Below are 24,869 nucleotides of genomic sequence, written 5' to 3'. Positions count from 1 at the left end.
GGCTCACTCTTCTCCTGTCTGACTTCACCATCATAATATGATGGAACTGGTGGCACTGTTGTTGATCCTGACCCCCCGACAACATGCACTCCTACACCCACAGTCACACACTGGGAGAATCTCAATTGGATTTGCTCAATTCCTCACGTCCTCTTCTCTGTCCTCTCCTCGCCTCCTTTTGAAAAAGGTCAGTGGTAATCGAGGATAGGAGTCATCGAGGAGAGGAAACGTGGAAACAAATGCTCATATATGAAATAAGACTCTCCTTCGCAACTAGCTCGTCATCAGGCAAATGTCATGTGTATAGTGGTAAAAATACATTTATCTAGTTGTGCTAGATATTTTATAGATAAATGTATAAGTAGCGTATCGTTTTAAATGTGTGTATGTTTTTCTTCTTCGAGTAAACAACAGCTGATTCAAGGGTTTGAGAGAAAAACTCTGGTATCCTCCGCTGGATGAGACGATCTAGGAGATGAGGAAACTCCTCGGTTAACCAATTAATGAATTATCCTACATATGGCGACCACTTATTGGTTTCTGGGTCATGGCCGGAGAAGAGGACGGAGGACACGAGTAGAGTATAGACTTTCGCTCAATTGAGAATCTCCCACTCACACCAATCCCACCCCATAAACCCCAGCACCAGCGTGAGGTTCCTCCGTGGGCCTGTTCCCTCTCTCACCATGAGTGCATTTGGGGTCCTAGGGGTGTGACTCTTAGGAGGAGTTTTTGGTTTTAACCAGGCCCTTGGTCACCAGGCCCCTGTAGAACTCCTGCAGGTACGTGTACACACACTTCCAATCTGGCTCACGCATCCGCACCATGTCCTCTACGTCCAACAGCTCGGGACAGTCAGCCAGCTTCCTGCACCCGCACCCCGGAGAGGGAGCAGGGGGAGAGAGGGGGGCGAGGGAGGGGGAGAGAAAGAGAAGAGGGAGGAAAGCCGAAAATACAGAAAATACAGATATATGAAAAGTGAACAGGTAGAAGTGAGGGAGACAGAAGGAAGGAGGATGAGAGAGTGAGCAGTGAGCAGCCAAGTGAGAGGAATAGCCAGGGTGTGGAGAGAGGGAGAGAGAAGACACAAAAACACACCATAACATTACATTCCCTGTGTTAACAAACACATCCATGAGTTGACATGCTTCATGAACAACATGACACATATGTGCACACACGCAGACACAACAAAATGGCAAATGAAGCGTCAGGTGACGTCCATTTTGCCTTTTTGTTTGTTTTTTTAAAAGTTTTTTTTCTGTGCACTGAGACAAAAGACTTGGGCATGGGGTTATAGAGACATCAATGGTAGAACATTGGCTTTGTTTTGTCCAGTACAAAAACAAGAGACAAGAAAAAAACAAGAAGAATCCTACACTGACATAAAGACATGGACCACAGGGTGAACCTAGAAGAGAAACACACTGGTGGGACACAGGGTGGTGTGTTTGTGTTGGAGGGGTGTGAGAGAGGGTTCCAGATGAGGCACAGTGGCAGGGGGGGGGGGGGGGGGGGTGAGGTTGGTAAGGGAGTGACAGTGCAGCACAGTGGCAAAGAGGGGGTTGGGGGTCTGGCTAGGAGGAACACGCGTTTGACAATTCGGTGTTTACATCATCATGGTCCTTGTCATGAGCAGCATCATCACAGTGGCTCTAAGGACAGGTGAACACAGCAGACACTGGTGGGTGACAGGACAGAGGTCGGCAGTACATGACCTCATCAAAAGAGGAGATGACAGAGGTGGAGTGAGGAAGAGGAGAAGGAGGAGAGGGACAGATTAAAGGAGAGCGGGAAGGAGAGGGGTCTGGGAGGAAGTCACTCAAGTGCCCTTCCTGTACTGTAGTAACCTGGTGGTTGTTGTTTGGGGAGGGGTCAGTCTCAGGAGTTTCCTGGTTTAGATCAGGGTTGGTGGATGGAGGGTCACATCACACAGCGGTTACTGAGGAGAACGTCTCTGAGAGGAGAGAGTGGATGGAGAGTGGAGGTTTAAAGGTACAGGAGATAGTAGTAGTGGTAGTAACAGATCCAGGAGCTGACTGTACAGACATGAGAGAGAGGAGGGCTAAAAAAGAGCAGTGGCCCAGGCCCACCCCAAACCTCTTACTGTAGGGCCCCTGGAAACAGTGAGTTGAGTCCAATCGCTGAATCTGATGAATCCAAAGGCTGTATCCTGTGGATTCACATTATTTTCCTTCCTCAAGGCAGACATTCTTACTGTACATTAATGGGTAGTTAGGTGGTATTAAGGCTAAGAGATGATGGGGAGAACCCAGAGGTCCTGTCTTGCTGAGCCTGAGGATTCCATAGACTGGCAGCTCAGTGTTGATTTTTACAGAGGTCAAAAAAACATACCCAATAGAGGGATCATATCTGTTCAGAGAAATAGGCGTGTGGGGGTCTGGGGCAGAGAAAGAGGAGTGTGGGGGTCTGGGGCAGAGAAAGAGGAGTGTGGGGGTCTGGGGCAGAGAAAGAGGAGTGTGGGGGTGTGGGGCAGAGAAATAGGCGTGTGGGGGTCTGGGGCAGAGAAAGAGGAGTGTGGGGGTCTGGGGCAGAGAAAGAGGCGTGTGGGGGTCTGGGGCAGAGAAAGAGGAGTGTGGGGGTCTGGGGCAGAGAAAGAGGAGTGTGGGGGTCTGGGGCAGAGAAAGAGGAGTGTGGGGGTCTGGGGCAGAGAAAGAGGAGTGTGGGGGTGTGGGGCAGAGAAATAGGCGTGTGGGGGTCTGGGGCAGAGAAAGAGGAGTGTGGGGGTCTTAGGAGACAGCTACAGTGGATCTAATTCCCCACGAACAGAGCCTTGGGGTGGTCAGACGATTGATGGTCTTTGGGACGGAGGATGGTTCACTCAGACCCTGGTCCATTCTGCTGTAAATGGCCATGGAGCAACTCCAAGAGTAAAGATTCCATTTAGCCCAGGGCCCAGGGCTGAAGTTCTGACTGCATGTCATACTTCAAGACATCACATTCAGTACGTCTATGAGCGCATGCATGATGTACAGTTTACAAGTGTATGTGTGTACTCACTCTGCAGTGCTGAAGGCCACCTCAAAGTTGTGTCTGCGGTTGGCAGCAGTGAGAGAGGAGTAGTCAAAGGCCTCTGGGAAGAAGTTATGGACCAGGGCACAGAACGCCATGCCATCACTCCAACTGGATGAGAAGTTCTGGATGTCCACATTCTGCAGGAGGAAAGAAGAAGAAGAGGAGGAGTATACTATATTAATACTAATACTATATTCAATCACAAAGCATTAACCAATACTTCCAAATGTCATTAGTCACCTCATAGACTAGACTCAAGAGTATGTGAGAGAACACAGCATTGCAGACAGAGAAGACATGGTGGCAGGTTTTGATTGCAGTAGAGGGGTTATATAAAGGCCTAAGCCTCATAGCAGGATGAGCTAGTGTGAAGTGTGAATGCCTCAGATCTTTAAGGAGACAGGAAACTCAGCATAGTGCCATGGTGGGTTGGCTCACCTCGTATGAGCGGGTCTTGGCGCGGCACCAGTCCAGCAGCATCTGTTTGATGGAGTTGGCATTGGGCACCACACAGCTAGCGGAGCGCTGGACCATGTTCACCTTGGCAACCGCTTTATTCCCTGGACTGAAGGGGGATTGGTTTATGTTAGTATAGACTTGTTTAAACTCTTCTCATTCTTTGCTATTCTCAGTTCTTTCTATCCTTACCCTCCGCTCTCCTTCTCCAACTTCTCGATCATGGCTTTGCGGGACTGTGCGGCGGACGTCTTGGGCAGACTCTGGGCTCTCATCAGCTCCTTACGCTTCTCAGCCTGCCGGCGCTCCGCAGCACGGGACGCTGTGTCATCCTCACGGTCAAACACACTGATGGAGGAAGATAGAGAAGGGGTAAATTACAGTTCAACACAATTTCCGTTAATCCTATAGGGGTTGCAGAGGAGGAGGGTTTAGGCACAGAATTCAATACAGCACAGTATTATATGGGTTCAGTTCTCACCTGCCCACTTTCCTGGCGGAGCTGGAGCTGGAAGAGGTAGATGAGTAGCTGTAGGACTTCGACTGGACTGTCCCCACTACAGAACACAGGGAGGTGGTGGTGGTGGTGAGATCACACAACACCATATATGGATGAGAACAGATAGCAATCAAATTATGATTTAAATGAGGAGGAAGATGCATTGATGACTCACTGTCTGTTTTCTTCACATAACTGGCCTCCATGATGGTGCTGTGAGCTGTCCTGCTGCCATCACCTAGACACACAAACACGTACATTAGAACCATTTCAACTGACCTGGGAAGATCATGCAGGAGCTAGTGTTCTGCCCAAATGTATCAGCCATGTTGTCAGCCTAAGACATGGTGTGTGATTGGCCTACCAGACTGGGCAAAGTGGTTTGTCTTTGTGACTTGGCTGAGGGTGGAGCCATCAGCTGACTTCTCCACCTTCCTCATCACGACCTCTTCAGCTCCTCCTCCTCCCGTACGACCCTTCTGAGCGCGCTCTTCTCTCTGCTGCCGAAGCTCCACAAGACGAACCTCTCTCTCCTTTTCTCTTTGGTCTGAGATAGAGGAGAGGAGGGATGGCAAGAGGAAAAGGTCAGTGGAAAAAGAGGGAGAAGAGGCACTCAACAAGTTGACAGCATCTCATCTGCTACAAATCCAAACTAAACATGGGTTGAATGTTTGCGGAGGTACATTTCAAGATTCTTTCCAAAGCACCATCAAATGCCTTGGAACACAAACAGCCACCCACAGGTGAAAGACAAACACAACCAACCCCAGGCTGTGCTGTGGTGGGGCATGTGCTGAACAAACATTAAAGAGTGCAAACAGAGACCCTGAACGTCACGTCAGACCAGTGAGACACGGGCATAGAAAGGCTACTGAACGCTGTCCAACACTACTGTTACCCGATGCCTGGGAGCTCTAGCAGTCTTACCTGTCCCTATACCTTCCTAATCCCCAGAGACACAGTTAAGCGCTCATTATAATGGAACTAAATACCTCCGGCCTCTCACTTACGGTTTCAACAGATTGGCTAGGGTTAAGGGTAATACAGGGATGAACTGGGTGGCTAGCTACTAAGTCCATGGAAACTTCTCTGATACAGAGTTCCGAGTCCTGTCTGGAGTCTCAACAAACAATTAGCACTTTGCACCCAGCCGTCCATATGTGGAACAACATGAGGTGTGTTTGCCCTGAGACAGTGAGTGAATCATAAAGTCCCCGCATCCTCCTGATCACATATGATCACATATGGCACTGTGGTGAGTACTGGGTAGTCACTCCAACATCTACAGAAAACATAAAGACTCATGCGTTCCCTCATTGTCCACCATACAGGTTCCGCGTGTTCATGGTTGCTGCTGGTCAGTTCATGATCAATGTGTATCATTGAGAAAACTCAAATGACAAGCTCGAAACAGCACTGGTGGGACAGTATGGTTGACAATGAGGGGATACAGCCAAGTGGGACATTGATAAATGACTAACACGGATGCATATACTGCATTAACATAGTCCGCAAACACACAGGATGTTCCTACCTATTTCCTCCTGTGTACATCCCAGTACGGCTTCTGAGAGCAGGATGGGAGAACGTGAAAATAAGATCAGAAAATAAGGATGGAAAATGGCGAGAGATGAGGCAGGTACATAATGCAGACTAGATTTGATGAAGGTCAAACTACCAGCAGAAAGACCCAGCAGTTAATATCATAATTAAAACAAGACAATGATGGAGAAAAGACAACAGCTACAAATATGAAACCAGAGGGGGAAAATAACAAAGAGATGGATAAGGAAGAGAGAAAAAGGAGGTAAAAAAAGAAATGAGGTTGAGGTATAGAGTGGTCAAGTAAGTACAGAGAGTGAAAAATTGAAAGGTGTTAAGAGGTTGGAGAGAGGGAAGGGACACGAGGTTGGTTAGTCTGGCTGTGGTCTCTCTCACCTCTCTTCCTCTTACGCAGATCTCTCATGGCCTGTCGGATCATCTTCCTCTCCTCAAAGTCCTTGGACTCATCCAGCTGTCGGAAAGAACAGGACAGACGGAAGGAATGAGAGGGGTCGGTCTTCAGACGAACTCAGTCATATAGCTACAAATACACACAGCACACTCACACAGAGTGTAGTGTACACACACAGACACACAGAGTGTAGTGTACACACAGACACACAGAGTGTAGTGTACACACACAGACACACAGACACACACTGAAATGTAAAGGTACGACCTTTCCAAATATAAATTCTCTCAGCAGATCAGATTAAACTCTTCACTAATACACAAAAACAACAACACCACATTGCAACACATTTACGTTTGGGGATTTGAGGACTGTAAGCATGTGTGATATGGGGGAGTGGGAAGTACCATTTTATCCAGGAGCTCCTCATCGTCGATGGCGGCCAGCTGTTCTGCAGTCAGTTTTCCGGAGCGTTCTTCGACTTTGGCCCGAGCTGCAGAAGAGCCGTTGGGTACAGTAGCCGGGGCCTGACAGCATGCCACCTGCACCGTGGGCTCCACTGCAAACACTGGCTCTGAGGCCATCACAGGCTCTGCCTCCATCTACACAGACAGAGAGAGAGAGAGGGGGCATGATGGGTTATTTTCATGTTATACAGCTTTTTAAATCAGGATTGGTATCCATTTTAGACTGTGAGTGTGAACAATTTTTTATCCTCAGCTGAGGGTCAATGTTAATTTCAATTTCACAGACATAAACAGATACAAAAGGTGGTCGATCATACTCAAATACCATTTTCCAGCTGGTGAGAAACCATGGGACCAGAACACACAAGGCCAGGGGAGGGACAGAAAAGGGAGGCTTCTGATCCGTCAACCCCAGCTGTGTTTACAGCAGTTTGCTGACATTTAGGGTGGAATGAGCACTGGAGGATTTCAGGAAAACTTCCTGGAACGTTTGGAGGTGGGAGGGGGAGCATGTACTCCAAGAATCAACTAGACTCAGCCGCGGGACGATTTGTACTTGAGTGGATGGTCGGGGGGCTGGAACATAATTATAAATACGTTGTAGGCTGCAAATTGACCGCAAGAAGGCCAAACAGATCATATTTGACTAAAACATAACCATTTCAAACCTTGTTTACATTTGTATTTGATCACGTGTCTCTATGCGTGGTAATACTTGGGAACAGATTTCCAAAATTAAAATCACTTGAAGCTGATTTGCAGGTGTTTTTAACTTGCAACAATGAATAAGAGGGACATTTGAGGACTTGTGAGGCATCTGTTTCTCAAACTAGACACTCTAATGTTCTTGACCTCTTGCTCAGTTGTGCACCGGGGCCTCCCACTCCTCTTTCTATTCTGGTTACAGTTTGCGCTGTTCTGTGAAGGGAGTAGTACACAGCGTTGTACGAGATCTTAGGTTTCTTGGCAATTTCTTGCATGGAATAGCCTTCATTTCTCAGAACAAGAATAGACGGACGAGTTTCAGAAGATAGTTATTTGTTTGCCGCCATTTTGAGCCTGTAATCGAACGCACAAATGCTGATGCTCCAGATACTCAATTAGTCTAAAGGCCAGTTTTATTGCCTCTTTAAATCAGAACAACAGTTTCCAGCTGTGCTAACATAATTGCAAAAGGGTTTTCTAATGCTCAATTAGCCTTATAAAATGATAAACTTGGATTAGCTAACACAACCTGCCATTGGAACACAGGAGTGATGGTTGCTGATAATGGGCCTCCGTATGCCTATGTAGATATTCCATTAAAAACCAGCCATTTCCAGCAACAATAGTCATTTTCAACATTAACAATGTCTACACTGTATTTCTGATATATTTTATGTTATTTTAATTTACAAAAAATGTGCTCTTCTTTCAAAAACAAGGACATTTCTAAGTAACCCCAAACTTTTGAACAATAGCACACACACACACACACACACACACACACACACACACACACACACACACTAGTGCCTTTGGAAAGTATTCAGACACCTTCACTTTTTCTACATTTTGTTACATTACAGACTTAATCTAAAATTATTATACTTTTTTTTAAACCTCAGCAATCTACACACAATACCCCATAATGACAAAGCCAAAACAGGTTTTTAGATTTTTTTGTAAATGTATTAAAACTAAAAAAAAACAGGAAAACCTTATTTACATAAGTTTTTAGACCCGTTGCTATGAGACTTGAAACTTCATTGGAGTCCACCTGTGGAAAATTAAATTCATTGGACATGATTTGGTAAGGCACACACCTGTCTATATAAGGTCCCACATTTGACAGTGCATGTCAGAGCAAAAACCAAGCCATGAGGTCACAGGAATTGTCAGTAGAGCTCAGAAACGGGATTGTGGCGAGGCACAGATCTGCGGAAGGGTACCAAAACATTTCCGCAGCATTGAAGGTCCCCTATCGTCTAGAATCGGCTTTCTATTTCACAACAAAGCCTCCTTCACTCACGCCGCCAAACTTACCCTAGTAAAACTGACTATCCTGCTGATCCTCGACTTCGGCGATGTCATCTACAAAATAGCTTCCAATACTCTACTCAGCAAACTGGATGCAGTCTATCACAGTGCCATCCGTTGTGTTACCAAATCACCTTATACCACCCACCACTGCGACCTGTATGCTCTAGTCGGCTGGCCCTCGCTACATATTCATCGCCAGACCCACTGGCTCCAGCTCATCTATAAGTCTATGCTAGGTAAAGCTCCGCCTTATCTCAGTTCACTGGTCACGATAACAACACCCACCCGTAGCACACGTTCCAGCAGGTATATCTCACTGATCATCCCCAAAGCCAACACCTCATTTGGCCACCTTTCCTTCCAGTTCTCTGCTGCCAGTGACTGGAACTAATTGCAAAAATCGCTGAAGCTGGAGACTTTTATTTCCCTCACCAACTTTAAACATCAGCTATCTGAGCAGCTATCTGAGCAACTAACTGATCGCTGCAGCTGTACATAGTCCATCTGTAAATAGCCCACCCAATCTACCTACCTCATCCCCATGCTGTTTTTATTAAAGGTAATGATTCAAATATTCCACCCTGAAACCATATAATTGTATGAAATCTTTAGAAACTATAATCTGATGATGTATGTAGTTTTTGTCAGAATTAGAACAAGGACCTTTTGCTCCTTTTTAGTATGTAAGCAGGGTGCAAGTGTGAAACAAATGGTAAGAGGAGCTATCGACAGACAAGTTGTACTACTGCGTTCCTTACAGGACATTCTGTCTCCACCCGTGGAGGGGAGAAACTGTTAGGCTTGCAGAAGATTATGAAGCATGTTGCAGATTAAAGAAACAATGTATCTGTGAGGTGGAAAAACACTGACTGTCTGAGCAAGGCGTAGCTTAAGATTTGAACTTGTTTGTGTGTGTCTTATAAAGACTGTGTTTGCATTCTTGACTTTAGAACGTTCTCGTGAATAAATTGTACGAGCCTTTGCCTAATTATTATTAATCCCAAGGTCTTACAAACAGAGAGATACAGCGGTTCGACGTCCCTGCCAAGCAACAGTTAGCTCACTCATCATTGGCCCTCTCAGTCTGTCTAAGCAGTATGATGAGGAACAGCGGGCTCATGTCATGTGACAGGAGTAAAGCACTACTTTGGCTATGGGCCTGTAGAGGTGCAATAATGTAAACTGTGTAGGATTGAATCCAGCTTAACTCCTATACTAGTATACACACTACAGTACTGTAAAAGCACAAGCACATTGTCCAGGAGCAGATGGTGCACCTCAGTCAGTGCTGTTACAGACAGGAGAGATGTAAGCTTTTTGTGTGCTCCCACTGCTGACAGACGAATAAAGGAGATGAGACATGGACATAAACGCAGCAGTCTTCCATTAAGATACCACTGGCTTTGTAACCATTTATTTTAAGAGGCCATGAAGCCTATAGATAACACCTCTTAAATAGATTTTCATATGGTGCCACATGCCTTTTGCTGACTATAGAGGCTGGACTGGGCTGGTCTGCTAGACTTTAATGCTTTTGTTGTAGATGTCCAGGTCCAGATTTAGCCCCAGACTGCTGGCACTGACCCCATCAGCCCCCCCCCACCCCCTCTCCTCCCAGAGAGACCAGCCAGGGAGAGGGTGCCCCCCAGCCCCAGTGCAGACAGAGCTGTGTGATCCAGGGTGGCCTCTGGTTCTGGTCCTGGAGGTCTGGACTGAGATTCAGGGGTCTGACCCATGGGACAGGTCAGAGTGAGAGCCACTTGACCGCAGTGGAATGTTATTGGACACAGCCCTGCATAAAAACACCAAAACAAACAGATGCTGGAACAGATGCTTGGACATTGTGGGGTTAGGGGTGAGGGAGTGAGGGAGAGGGGTGAGGGAGAGGACAGATCCACTTTAAAATGGCTTGTTATATAATTCATTAGTGATTAGGGTTCCAGTTATAGTACCCTAGGGCAAGAGATGGGGTTATTTTCTTCTGTGAGAGTGTGAGAGTGGACATAGGTTAAGAGTGGCTGGTGAGGGCCTCCCGGGTGGCGCAGTGGTTAAGGGCGCTGTACTGCAGCGCCAGCTGTGCCATCAGAGTCCCTGGGTTCGCGTCCAGGCTCTGTCGTAACCGGCCGCGACTGGGAGGTCTGTGGGGCGACGCACAATTGGCCTAGCGTCGTCCGGGTTAGGGAGGGCTTGGTCGGTGGGGATGTCCTTGTCTCATCGCGCACCAGCGACTCCTGTGGCGGGCCGGGCGCAGTGCGCGCTAACCAAGGTTGCCAGGTGCACGGTGTAGCCCCGACACATTGGTGCGGCTGGCTTCCGGGTTGGATGCGCGCTGTGTTAAGAAGCAGTGCGGCTGGTTGGGTTGTGTATCGGAGGACGCATGACTTTCAACCTTCGTCTCTTCCGAGCCCGTATGGGAGTTGTAGCGACGAGACAGGATAGTAGCTACTACAACAATTGGATACCAATATTTTTTTTAATTTAAATTAAACAAATTTAATAAAAAATAAAAAAAGAGTGGCTGGTGTGCCTAACACTATGCCATTGTGTGATGTGTCCGTACACTTTTAGTACTGGGTTATATAAGAGCTGGGAAAAGAGATCCGCATCTCTAATTCATTGATGATTGGAAAGAGACAGGCTTTTTTGTCTTCTTTCATGGGCATGAGAGTGGACATTGTGCTAAGGGTGTCTGGTTGAGTCTAACACTATGCCATTGAGAGTGTCCGTACACTCTAGACCTACGGGACTCAGTTATGTAAGAGGTGTTGAGGCAGAGGTGGATCTATATAGTACGGCATTGTGAGGCGTAGGGGTCGGGTAAGATCAGCTTCCATGCATGCCAGTCATCTGTCAGTCTGTGACATGACTGAACTAAAGGAGAACAGCTTCCCTCTGGGTGGGGGAGGCCTGACGGACAGGACCAGCTGGTCTGGGAGCATTACTGGGCCAAGGACCCTGTCCAGCTGAATAATACCACATCAATTCCTTCAATATCCCTCAAAATGTCATCAACATACAACAATAAACATACACTATAGAGCCAGGATGCTCTGTCACTCAGAGCAGCTCAGAATACATTACATTATTAGGAATAACAGACTTGGCAAACTTTCACACACACCAATCTACAGCAACATACAGTATGATTTCCCAACCAACAGAGCAGAGAGGTCAACAGGTTTCAGAGCCTATCTGTGTCAGTGTTAGTGGTATCGGTGTTCAAATCAAAATCAAATCACATTTTATTTGTCACATACACATGGTTAGCAGATGTTATTGGTCACATACACATGGTTAGCAGATGTTATTGGTCACATACACATGGTTAGCAGATGTTATTGGTCACATACACATGGTTAGCAGATGTTATTGGTCACATACACATGGTTAGCAGATGTTATTGGTCACATACACATGGTTAGCAGATGTTAATGTGAATGTAGCGAAATGCTTGTGCTTCTAGTTCCGACCATGCAGTATCTAACAAGTAATCTAACAATTTCCCAACTACTTATACACAGAAATGTAAAGTAATGAATAAGAATATGTACATAATACCAGACTAATACCATCAGAGTAATTTGAAGGTAAATGACATAGGACAGAGAGAGAGAGAGCCTCTACATTGTCAGCTCTTGGCTGGGTTCCCTTTACCCCAGTCAAAACACAGAGCAGAGCTGACCTTTTTGACCTGGACTACAGCAGGCTGCAGGGTTCAAGAGCAGTCTGACTGCCTCTAGAAGGCTGAGGAGCACATCAGGTCCAATTTCTCGAGTCCTGTAATTACAAAGGGTCTGATGGAGTGCCATTGGTGTGTCACATACCTGAGATGTAATCAGAGAGAGCACCCAGGCTGTGATCCATCAGTTGGCCACAGAGAAGGGTATGGTTCAGTATCTGACCAGGATATCCCAAATCAATTCGTAATGTCAAAGAGAGGTGAGGAGTTCCTAAAAGACTGAAGGGTAGTCCAAGTCCAACACAATCTTAGGGACCTATTTTAGGAGGAGAGTGCCACAGAGATCTTAGGAGCCCAGTGTTTGGGCAGTAGACCAGAGGCTTTCATCATGACCAGGCGGTTACTCAGAAGATTAAATGACAGCAAACAGGATACTTCCTCCCACCACAGGATGTGTGTCCCCTGACAGAACACGGAAACAAACCAGAACACCTGCACAAACACTCAGGGCAGTGAGGGCACCTCCACAAACCCCAACATCCACCCAATAGGATTAATGCATTTAAAAACGCAGGTGTCACACACTCACAGGTGTCACACACTCACAGGTGTCACACACTCACAGGTGTCACACACTCACAGACAATGAGAGAGGGGCTGGCACGAAACAGTGAGAGAAGAGAGAGAAGGTCATGCTTTGTGGATGGGAGGGGATGATGTGGATGGGAGGGGATGATGTGGGATGATAGAGATCATGTTGGAACTGTCCTCATAAGTAGAGGGTGGAAAAAGACAGCAGGAGAGAAGGAGGGGCTACAGGCATGAAGGAGGGGCTAAAGGAAGGAGGGGCTAAAGGCATGCAGACGAGATGATTGGTTACGGTTAAATCCGCTTCTTCACAATGATACCACTAACCCGGGGATGTAACCAGACATCTGTACTGACAATGTACTCTAATCTGCTGTCAAGCTGAACACTAAAACAATAAACTAACCTAGACTGATCAGATGCTTATTATAGATGCGAAAACCTGTCATCCAAGATTAGAGGAAAATCTAGGCATCAAAGAGGGATGGGGAAGAGAGTGTCAGTAAAGAATAAGAGACTGGAACTGATTCTAAATATTTTGTCAGGAGGGGATCCATACAGGCATAGAGAGAGAGAGGTATACCATGCTGTTGCTGTGAGAGATGCCTCCTAGTCCTATCAGTGAGGAGGTGGAAGAAGAACGACGTGTGGCAAAGGTGGCACAGTGTGGGACTGGTGTGGCCTCAGGTTCACAATCTCGTCCATCGGGTGTTTTAGGGCTGAGGGGTGTGCTGGATGGAAGTTGGAGGTCATTGGGAGTGCTGGGTGTTGGCTCCGGGATGAAGGCTGTGTAAGGTGGTGGTTCAGGCAGGCCCAGGGCCTGACACAGAGCCTCCACCTGGCGGGCCAGCCTCTCCTGCTGGATACGCAGCCTCAAGTTCTCCTCCTGCAGAGCTGCCAAAGCTGTAGACAGAGGAGCCACACGCGCTGCAGCCTCCTCGAGCCGTGCATCCACCCGCTTCCCAAAGGCCTGCAGGTCACTGTGGATCTCCCCCACGGCACAGCGCAGTGTCAGCTCCAGCCCACACTCACCACCCTCACTCTCCTCCTCCTCAGCCTGATCTTGGGCTAGCAGGTCACCAATCACCTCCTCCAAACCAGACTCCGCACACAGGCTGTCTGGATTGCCCACCAGGGGCTGTGGAGCCTCTGAGGCCGACAGGAAGTCCAGGTTCACTCCAGGCATGGTGGGTAACTGCTCTCAATATCAAAAGTCACACCGAAGGTCGTATCTCATTACAATGAGATGCAAAGTCCCTCTCTTTCAACTAAGCGCTAGGAACCAAATCGAGCTCTAAGAGTTAAACAATCCAAGAGCAATGTTGGTTGAGTTTTCAGTACGTATCCCATGGGAGAAGAGGACAGTATCTCTCTGTCTGCCTGTTTATAGAGACCCTCCAAAACAACTCTAGTTCTTTATACCCCCCACAAATCCCAGACAGCCAATGAGCATTCACAGAATCCCGTTTCCAAGGCAGCAGAGGCCCCCACCCCTTTGTTTCCCTCAGGTGCCATAGACATGTGTATTTATTTATCACTAGCCCCATCTATTATTCCACTGAGTCAGTCAGGGCCTGGGTGTCTGGTGGGGGGCCGGAGGGGAAATACGGGTGACAACAATTCATAACCCCCCCTCCCTCAACTCCGCATTTATTTAGAACCCTTGTCCTTCACACCTCGATTGGCAGGCAACTGGGGTTTGGATGGGGCTGTGTCTGTGTCTGGCCGACTGAGAGGGCCGACAGAATTTTACTTAAAGTGTTTGACAGCAGCCTCTCAAGTCTCTCAGGCTTGACATTATGAGTCAGTTGAGCTGCATGGGTCAGGTCAGAGGACAGGTCACCAAGGGTTAGGAGAACCTAAGAAGCACACCGGGCTGTGAGAGAGAGACAGATGGTGGTCAATGTGGTGGGCTATAGACACCCTGAACCTGGTTCTGGTTGACCCTGGCCGTGGGGAAGGCTCTTGTTAAAGGCCAGCTGCTCTCTGCCGTGTGCTTGCTTTGGAACTTGCTGATAGAATATAATATCACAGTGGTCTGATCAGCTGCTGTAACGTGTGCATTCTTCAAGTGCTTTGTGTGTCAAGTTGAATGCTTTGAGAGAGTGTTGAACAGTCTGTGTCTATATGAATGTGTGCCTCCAGCATGCATTTGTGTGTATGTATGGAATGGTTATAACCATTCCAATTTTAGAAAATTATAGCACTATAGGTCTGCATGAATCAAATCATCTGAACTCAAACTACAGTGATCTACAGTGATATCAGGTGAACAAGGTTAGCGCAACACAAGCAAGCCCTCTTAGCATGTAATGTTGTTCTTAATCTCTGGTACACACACCTAAATGGTGCTTAAGCAATATAGCTAAAACTGTGTTCACTGAAAACCAGCATTTTTGTAGTTATTTGGCATGGTGGTTTCCAGGGATGGGTTCAGTTACATTTCAATTCAGAAAGTAAACAAAATTCTTATTCTAATTCAAAATGTTCCTAATTGAAAAGCATTGATGAGAATTGGAAATGGAATATCATTGTACTTCCTGAATTGACTGGAATTTAAATGGAACTTCCCCAACCCTGGTGATTTAATCATACCCCTAGGCATTCCTTAATATTGATATTGAGTGTGTAACTGAACTGTTGATCCTGGGATTTAGAGGACAGCAGAACGGCTTCCAGGAACGGGGAGCAGGCCAGAGAAAATGTGGCCAGGCAGGCCAGGAGAAGTGGGTCAGACCCTATCAAGGACATCACTTTAGTCTGGCGCACACACACACGCACACACACACACACACACACACACACACACACACACATCTGAACACTGCAACAAGGTTTGTGTTTGTGTGTGTGTGTGTGTGTCTGTCAAAACACAGGGACAAAGAGACAGAGAGAGCATGTGTTGTGCATGTGAATGTTCTCTATATCTCTGAATGTTATGTATCTGTATAATAAGCAAGTGACTGTATTCATGCCCTAAGGCACACCTGTGTAAATCAGATAGCCATTAATTGCGTCCGTCTCAGAGAAGTGACAATGTCTTTGATCGTTGTGACTGGAGGTCGACCGATTAACCAACATGGCTTATTTCAAGTTTTCATAACAATCGGTAATCAGCCTTTTCGGACGCCGACTAAATTGCAATCCACGAGGAGACTGTGTGGCAGGCTGACCACCTGTTATGCGAGTGCAGCATCAAAAGGACCTTGTGACTGCAAGGAGCCAAGGTAATTTGCTAGCTAGCATTAAACGTATCTTATAAAAAACAATCAATCTTCACATAATCACTAGTTAACTACACATGGTTGATGATCTTACTAGGTTAACTAGCTTGTCCTGCGTTGCATATAATCAATGTGGTGCCTGTTAATTTATCATCGAATCACAGCCTACTTCAACTTGATGATTTAACAAAAGCGCATTCGCGAAAAAAACACAATCGTTGCAATAATGTACCTAACCATAAACATCAATGCCTTTCTTAAAATCAGTACACAAGTATATTTTTTAAACTTGTTATGGAGTTAAAAAATTGTATTAATGTTAGCAGGCAATATTAACTAGGGAAATTGTGTCACTTCTCTTGCATTCAGTGCAAGCAGAGTCAGGCTATATGCAGCAGTTTGGGCTGCCTAGCTCGTTGTGAACTGTTGAAAAGCCATTTATTCCTAACAAAGACCGTAATTAATTTGCCAGAATTTTACATAATTATGACATAACATTGAAGGTTGTGCAATGTAACAGTAATATTTAGACTTTGGGTTGCCACCCGTTCGATAAAATATGTAACGCTGGGCCTCCCGGGTGGCGCAGTGGTTAAGGGCGCTGTACTGCAGCGCCAGCTGTGCCATCAGAGACACTGGGTTCGCGCCCAGGCTCTGTCGTAACACAATTGGCCTAGCATCGTCCGGGTTAGGGAGGGCTTGGCCGGTAGGGATGTCCTTGTCTCATCGCGCACCAGCGACTCCTGTGGCGGGCCGGGCGCAGTGCGCGCTAACCAAGGTTGCCAGGTGCACGGTGTTTCCTCCGACACATTGGTGCGGCTGGCTTCCGGGTTGGATGCGCACTGTGTTAAGAAGCAGTGTATCGGAGGACGCATGACTTTCAACCTTCATCTCTTCCGAGCCCGTACGGGAGTTGTAGCGACGAGACAAGATAGTAGCTACTAAAACAATTGGATACCACGAAATTGGGGTAAAAATAATAAAAAATATGTAATGCTTTCACTGAAAGAATAAACGTTTTGTGAAATGAGAGTTTACGGATTTGACCATATTAATTCTGTGTGTTTATTATAATTAAGTATATGATTTGATATTTGATAGAGCAGTCTGACTGAGCGGTGGTAGGCAGCAGCAGGCTCGTAAGCATTCATTCAAACAGCAGCTCTTAGCAATGCTTGGATGCACAGCTCTGTTTATGACTTCAAGCCTATCAACTCCTGAGATTAAGCTGGCAATACTAAAGTGCCTATAAGAACATCCAATAGTCAATGGTATATGAAATACAAATTGTATAGAGAGAAATAGTCCTATAATTCCTATAATAATTACAACCTAAAACATCTTACCTGGGAATATTGAATACTCATGTTAAAAGGAACCACCAGCTTTCATATGTTCTCATATTCTGAGCAAGGAACTTAAACATTCGTTTTTTTGCATGGCACATATTGCACTTTTACTTTCTTCTCCAAAACGTTGCATTATTTAAACCAAATTGAACATGTTTCATTATTTATTTGAGATTAATTGATTTTATAAATGTATTATATTAAGTTAAAATAAGTTTTCATTGTTCATTCAGTATGGTTGTAATTGTCATTTATTACAAAAATATATATATAAATTGTCCGATTAATCGGTATCGGCTTGTTTTGGTCCTCCAATAATCGGTATCGGCGTTGAAAAATCATATTCGGTCGACCTCTAGTTGTGACCCCATCGCAGTTATTTACAAGAGAGTGTCTAAAAATAGTCAGCAGCTTAATCCAGAACACACCAATAAAACTCAGCTGGGACTTCACCCTGGCCCCCCCTCCAGAGAAGAACAGCACAGTGAGATAAATGATCTCAGGCCACAGCTTTAAGTCATATAGCCATAAAACACCAGGGATAAAACAGTAACACACTGCATCTGACTTACGGCTCCACTAACAAAATCCACAGACCAGGATCATCTCCAAAATAGTCAGAGACCTCATCTCTCTCTCCCTTTCTCCTGTCCTCCATAAAAGCCCTGTACAGGGGCCATATACTAGGGAACATGTGTGCTGGTTGGGTAACCCGTGCTCAGTGTTTGTTCAGGCTGTGCTGACAATAGGGAGATTAGTGTGCTGTATGACAGTGAGTGGCCAGGACTGACAGTTGATCATTCACTGTGGGACCGTGGCCATAAACCCCTGTCCAGCGTTACCAGCGTGACCCAGGGCTCTGCTGTAATCTCCATGCCCGCAGGAGTGCTACTGCTTGTCCGTCGTCGCCGCAGAGATAGAACGAAGGCATTATTTACGCCCGAGGGCACGGGTCAGCAGACAGCCTGGACGGGTGGCAGAGATGAGTGGGCACAGGTGAGGGTACCTAAGCCAGGTCCGACGTGGGCATCAATAACACCAACGGCCGGTCCCATCTGCCACATACACCCAGAGCTATTCCAACAGCACTCCCTCTTTCTCACTCTCACTTAGCTTAAGTCTCCGATCCACCTGTTTGTTGATCTTACCCTCCATTTCCATCCTTAACGCTCCCACCTTTTTTTAATCCTTCCAATTACCAATATTTATCATCTCTCCCCAACCCGCTTCTTGCTCGCTTTCTTCAGAGTTGATGCATTTTTATTATTCTGCCCATTGTAAGATTCAATGCTACCTTATCTGCATTATCCCAGTCCAAAAGCCTATCTGAACCTGAGCCGTCATTAAGTAACTGGTTGTGTATAGGGGTGATAACGATGATAAGGTTTGAGTACATACCACCAGAAAGGAGCAGAGGACCACCCACACAGATCACAAACAGTCTGTGTACCCCATGGCTGCTCCTTTACCAAACACCAATAAAGACTAACTCATCCAAAACAACCCTCTTATCACACAGCTTTGATTGCAAGACCTCCATAATAGGACTGTTCCATCAGTGTGTCTACAACCCTACGATCCTATAAAGGACAGAGGAATGTGAATGAGGATCAATGTCAATGCCTTGTCATAACATTGCCCTCTTTGGGTACAGCAAGCCCCATCCCCCTCTCCCTGTCTCCTACACCCAGGCTGCTGTGGTCAGAGAGAGGTCGTAAATTCCTGGAGGAGATTATCTCCTCATGGCCACAGTATAGCGAGAGAGTAGAGTTTTCATAGAAGAGAACAAAGGAATTTCTTACACCTCACAGAACTTGAGGTCCGAACAACATGTGTGTTTCGGAGAAGGTATAAAAGATCGGTGAAGAATCCAGCTACAAACTGGTCCGTTTGGTGCAATTTTGTGGAGCTCATGGGAGACGGTGCGGCCACATTACCATAACGCTGTTTATTTAATAGCCTCAGATATGAGGTTTACATCTAATTGTTGTATAAGATGAATGAGTGAAGATGATACTGTTTGTAAAATTGTGTAATGTGATTTTGGACTGTTTAATGAAGGAAACTCCAATTCCCTTTTGAGTTTAACTAAATCAGAGGACCGCCCATGAGCCCAGTTAGGGTCGGGCATCCTGGGACAGGCCCTTTTCTGCAATTCCGAATAAAACCTCACCTTCAGAATTTCTCAACAGACCATGATTCTCTCAATTACAAGAGGACAAAAGTTGCAGACCAGCTTACCTCGATAACAAGAGGGCCAAGGTTTGAGACCAGACTGCTGAATCTTTTAACCATCCCACGTGGTTAAACTCTTAGACTATCGATACCGTCAGAATAAGAACAATTAATTACTAGTCTGCAGCTAGGAATTCGGTATCATTGAACGCGAAGAAAGACAACTGCCGAAACATCTATCCATAACGACACACTGAGCGTAAATATATATATTGATTGCAATTGTTCTCGAATGAGTGAGCATTCATGTGCAAAGGATTAGCATTTCAATTGTTATAATTATCAACTGTGTGTTGTCTTATCTCAGTCGACCCCCACTTCCCTGTCGTACACCAAGCCGCGATACCGGTTTATCCCACTAGGGAAACTCCTTATCATTTCCTTGTAACTATCTACTGTTTGTTTATGCATTTCTGTGAATTACTTAGTTAGTAAATAAATGATTTAAGACAATTGATGTATGGATGACTCATAGTGAAGGGTTCATGCAGATAACCAACAATTTACGACGTTTGGAATGAGACTAACGTGAGGTAAAGAAGAATTCATTCATCAGAAGACTATGAAAATATCTGAAAAGATCTTTGATCTTTGTGATCTGAATATTTTCCTTGGTGCCGCGACTTCCTAGTTAATTACAGTTACATGATTAATCATTTTAATCGCGTAATAATAATTACAGAGAGTCATTTGATAAAGATTAATCTTCAGTTTAATGATGCCAAAGACATGCCAGCCTGTTAATGGTGGGACTGGAAGCCAATCCAGACAAATCCATCATCCATCATTGTCACGCACCCTTGAACTTCCATGGGCCTGATAGACTGTGGGACAGGTGGTGGGGCCTAGACCCAGGACAGAGGTACAGTGCAGCAGCCCTGCTTGATGCTAACCTAGAGCGAGAATAGCATCTGCCAGCTTCCCTTCACAAATCTCATTAGCAGAGTTATTTCCACGTGTCTCTAATAACCTGAATAAGCCCGGCTGATATACCATGCTGGTTGCTTTGGCTGAAAAAGTGTCCCCTGTTTGCCTACACAAAAAGAAACACGTCTTGTGCTCTTATTCACAAACACATTCGAAACCTCAACACATGGTCTCAGTACCTCCAAACAAGGACAAGTGCACATATGTAGCGCAACTGTCTTGGTGTAAATCCTTACAAAAAAGGACATCAAAATAATCCAATGGTCGTATCCATGACTTTCACAACGAGCCACCAAAGTTTACCACTGAAAATGGGAAATGTTTTCAATTCAATTGTAACACATCACATACACAGACATGCAAGCCTCTCGACCAGAGTTACCTATTAGTCCTGATTATGCCTAGCACGGGTCAAGCATACACCTCATCTTCAGCAGAATGAATACATGTCTTCTTGCCCCTTCATCTGGCTCAGTCTGTCTGTGTGTAACTGCAGGGTTAACTGATAGAGACAGTCTCTCTGCAACATCTTTCACCCCCCCCCCCCCCCTCTCAACCCCAATCCCAGGCAGCGTCCTCCCAGCCCAGCCCGGCCCTGATCCCCTAACCAGATTACTGCTCCGCTCTACATGGGGGGGTGGAATAGAAAACCATTAAGGAGGTAGGAAACTAGACTACACTTTTCCCTTACCCTACATTCACTTCCCTTCATTCACTCATGATAGAGCTTATTCCTTTTAAGAAGTGCCGTTTAAGAAGTGTAACTTTCATCTAAATTGTAACATTCTGTCATTAACAGTGCATGTTCAAATGTATAGCAAATAACACGTTTTCATATAAAACATTTAAAAAAGACTATAGTAAGTGCCTATTACAGTAGGTGATGCAAAGTAACAGGGTTATTTCTTAAGGCAGACATAAATCCCCTTGTGACAGGGGGAAAAGAAGAGTGTTGTGTGCAACAGGGAGAGGCAATTGAGAAAATGAAAATGTATGGGTAACATGGTTGACATGTTATGATCATACCCACTCAGTTTCCCACCACAAAACACCAGGACATTACCAAAAAGAGTAGAACCAGCTCACATGCTTTTACTATATGATTTGACTATTGGATTCAATGTTAGGTTCAAAGTTTCTTTTTAAAGTATATATTTTGTAAGGAATAGATTCAGCACATTAAAACAAGAGTTTAGTTCACATGACTGAATTATCTTAAAATGAGGGACAGAAGTAGATGAATCAATAATCACATGAAACAAATAATAATCTTCAGAAATGACTGTCAGAGCATCTAGGGCTTTACAATGATGGTGAAATGTTGGAATTAAGGGGGTTCAAATCTTCCTAGAAATGACACAGGGTTGACGGAGGTACTTGTGAATTTGCTGAATTTTGCAAATGTATTGAATTCTCTATGTGGTCTATATAAAAGGTCACTTAATTTATAGAACAGGCTTTTAAAATGCCATATTGGTGCACAATTTCTACTGAAAAATATCATAGGTACGCAAAAGGCACCCATTTTGTGGAACGACCCCTGTGTCATCATCTAGTTGAGTGGCTAGGACTGTAGAGAGGTGGCATGGGACGGTAGGGAGGTAGCATGGGACTGTAGGGAGGTAGCATGGACTGTAGGGAGGTAGCATGGACTGTAGGGAGGTAGCATGGACTGTAGGGAGGTAGCATGGGACGGTAGGGAGGTAGCATGGGACTCTAGGGAGGTAGCATGGACTGTAGGGAGGTGGCATGGACTGTATGGAGGTGGCATGGGACTGTAGGGAGGTAGCATGGGACTGTAGGGAGGTAGCATGGACTGTAGGGAGGTAGCGTGGACTGCAGGGAGGTAGCATGGACTGTAGGGAGGTAGCATGGACTGTAGGGAGGTAGCATGGACTGTAGGGAGGTGGCATGGGACTGTAGGGAGGTGGCATGGGACTGTAGGGAGGTAGCGTGGACTGTAGGGAGGTAGCGTGGACTGTAGAGAGGTAGCGTGGACTGTAGGGAGGTAGCATGGACTGTAGGGAGGTAGCATGGACTGTAGGGAGGTAGCGTGGACTGTAGGGAGGTAGCGTGGACTGTAGGGAGGTAGCGTGGACTGTAGGGAGGTAGCGTGGACTGTAGGGAGGTAGCGTGGACTGTAGGGAGGTAGCGTGGACTGTAGGGAGGTGGCATGGACTGTAGGGAGGTGGCATGGACTGTAGGGAGGTGGCATAGACTGTAGGGAGGTGTCATAGACTGTAGGGAGGTGGCATAGACTGTAGGGAGGTGGCATAGACTGTAGGGAGGTGGCATGGACTGTAGGGAGGTGGCATGGACTGTAGGGAGGTGCAGAGATACATCTCAGGAGGGATGGGATGGGGCATAGAGGGAATGAAGTGCCCAGTGCACCTCCCTCCCTCTCTGTCTGTTTCTCATACCCTACAAGGACACTCTTTGTTTGATAAACACCACGTCCGCCCTGCTCGCTCGCTCTCTCTCCCTCCCTCTCACGCTCTTATTAGGCACATGAGGCACTTGCTTTTAGGGGCAAAGCAAGTGCTTTGTGACAACAATGATGCATTAAAAAAAAAATAAGAATAGAATAGAATTAAGTATGACATTTTAAGGCAAGAGGAAAACCATGACTGTTCAACTTATAGTCAGTCGTACATTTATTGATAGCTTTTAAAGGCATCACGTGCAAAACTCAGGTTTGACACATGTTACAGTCATTTAAAGTCCTACTCCAGTCTCCTTTTCACCTCATTTAAAATCTGATTTACTTAACAACAGGCACACCTCAATAGGTGGTCCAGGTATGACATGTCATGGCACAGGTGGGGGGGCTTTCCTTTTTTGTTCTCTATTGCTCCTCTGTTGTTCGTCAAGCAAGTGGGGAGGCCGGTGACATCACATCAGACCATCTCCTTAAATGCCCTATTCCTTGAAGTTTACAGTTGTGTCAAAAAAAATGCTTTGCTGAAAAGATATATGTTTTACCCTTCAGTGTGTGCTGTACACATTACTGTATTTATACTTGGGATACTGTGTTTCAATTGGATAAGTCAAAAAAATTGCTGTAGTGTGTCTTTAACCCTGCGTTTCTGCCAGGACAGGAGGAGTGGAGTGTTACAGTACCTTGAATGAGGATCCAGAAGTGAGGCTGGAGGGGGTCTTGAAGGGGGTCGCTCTCAGACCCATGGTCAACTCTGCCAGAGAGAGAGAGAGAGCCATACAGTTAGAGACTTACATGGAGCTGAAGTGTCAAAAGCTATATAAAACAATGTCACAGCACACCACCAGTGTTTAACCATAAATAGTTACATGTTAAATGGACTCAAGTCCCTAAAGCATCTATGTTTTTGTATATTGTACATGATGATTTGAATATGGCTCTGAGTGTCCATGAGGGGACCATCCCTCACTTACATAAGCCGTCATGGTGCCTTCCTGTATTATACTTATGCAACAAACCAAAAAATATTCTACTGAGCCATTTACTTCATATAATATTCTTATCTTGTATTATTTCTTATTGTTGTTGCATTGTTGAGAAGGAACCTGCGAGTAAGCATTTCTTTGGACGGAGTATACCATGTGTATCCTGTGCATATGACTAATAAAACTTTAAATGATGTCATAAAGGATGGTAGTGGGTCACACTATGGACCCCGCCACCGCTAATACAAACACCCATGTTCCATCTTTCTCTGCACACATACAATGTCATGTGACCTGTGCACCAACACACAGTAAACTGGGGACCAACATAATACGTTTTTTTCTGGATCAAAAAGGGGCTTAGTGGTTGGGTGGGTGGGTGGTTGGGTGTGGCAGGGGGGCGTGGTAATGGGCACGGTCAGCCCGGTGGAGAACATTTTAGAGGCCTCCACCTTGGCAGTGTAGGGAAATGCTTTAATATTTAAGCCAATTACCTGCCATTCTCAAAATTTCACCATGAAGATAAAGAGAAATATTTTCAGTTTTAAAGCACATTTTCTCCAATCCTACACATTTTCTCATAGAGCGGAGAGAGAAAATGTTGCCGTTTTAAAGCTAATTTCCTGCAATTCTATGCACTTTGACATGGCTAATGCTGTGTTCCTTTGTCAAACATAATAAAATCAATACTGCTAAATTCAATGTTTTGGCAATTTTAAATTCTCCCTGACTGTCTAGCTTTTATTTAGATGATTGATAGTATTCTAATATTCTAATTTATATATATATATATATATATATATATAAACAATATATAGATAAGTTCATTAAGCGTTTTTCCATTCCGAAAATGAATTTAAAAAAATATACAGTGCATTCGTAAAATATTCAGAACGTAACAACATTTTGTTACATTACAGCCTTATTCTATAATTGATTCAATTGTTTTTTCCCCCTCAACAATCTACACACAATACCCCATAACGACAAAGAAAAAATAGGTTTTTAGA

At 45.4% G+C, this 24,869-nt stretch overlaps 1 protein-coding gene across 17 annotated transcripts in view; it reads right to left on the bottom strand.

The window, feature by feature from the left end:
- The window catches only part of LOC110526722 (smoothelin), an 88,501-nt gene that overhangs the window by 4,867 nt on the left and 58,765 nt on the right, over positions 1-24,869 (bottom strand). For 3 of the 17 annotated variants that reach the window (XM_090237558.1, XM_036979814.2, XM_090237565.1), the window contains 10 exons: positions 23,557-23,627; positions 6,353-6,547; positions 5,930-6,005; positions 5,526-5,558; positions 4,356-4,538; positions 4,167-4,229; positions 3,974-4,049; positions 3,685-3,840; positions 3,475-3,601; positions 3,022-3,173 (listed from right to left, as the gene is read on the bottom strand). In XM_090237558.1, coding sequence (XP_090093684.1) covers positions 3,022-3,173; positions 3,475-3,601; positions 3,685-3,840; positions 3,974-4,049; positions 4,167-4,229; positions 4,356-4,538; positions 5,526-5,558; positions 5,930-6,005; positions 6,353-6,547; positions 23,557-23,627 — 1,132 coding nt within the window. Of the gene's footprint in view, positions 1-685; positions 868-1,850; positions 1,958-3,021; positions 3,174-3,474; positions 3,602-3,684; positions 3,841-3,973; positions 4,050-4,166; positions 4,230-4,355; positions 4,539-5,525; positions 5,559-5,929; positions 6,006-6,352; positions 6,548-13,284; positions 16,828-23,556; positions 23,628-24,869 lie in introns of those variants that run through there. The other 14 variants (XM_090237562.1, XM_090237564.1, XM_090237569.1 and 11 more) reach the window with 9 other exon arrangements.

The sequence above is a fragment of the Oncorhynchus mykiss genome, chromosome 6 (assembly GCF_057628025.1).
Source record: "Oncorhynchus mykiss isolate SJ-2025 chromosome 6, ASM5762802v1, whole genome shotgun sequence".
NCBI classification, from domain to species: Eukaryota; Metazoa; Chordata; class Actinopteri; order Salmoniformes; family Salmonidae; genus Oncorhynchus; species Oncorhynchus mykiss.
The sequence above is the reverse complement of the archived record's forward strand: the minus strand, read 5'-3'. Positions and strand labels throughout refer to the sequence as shown.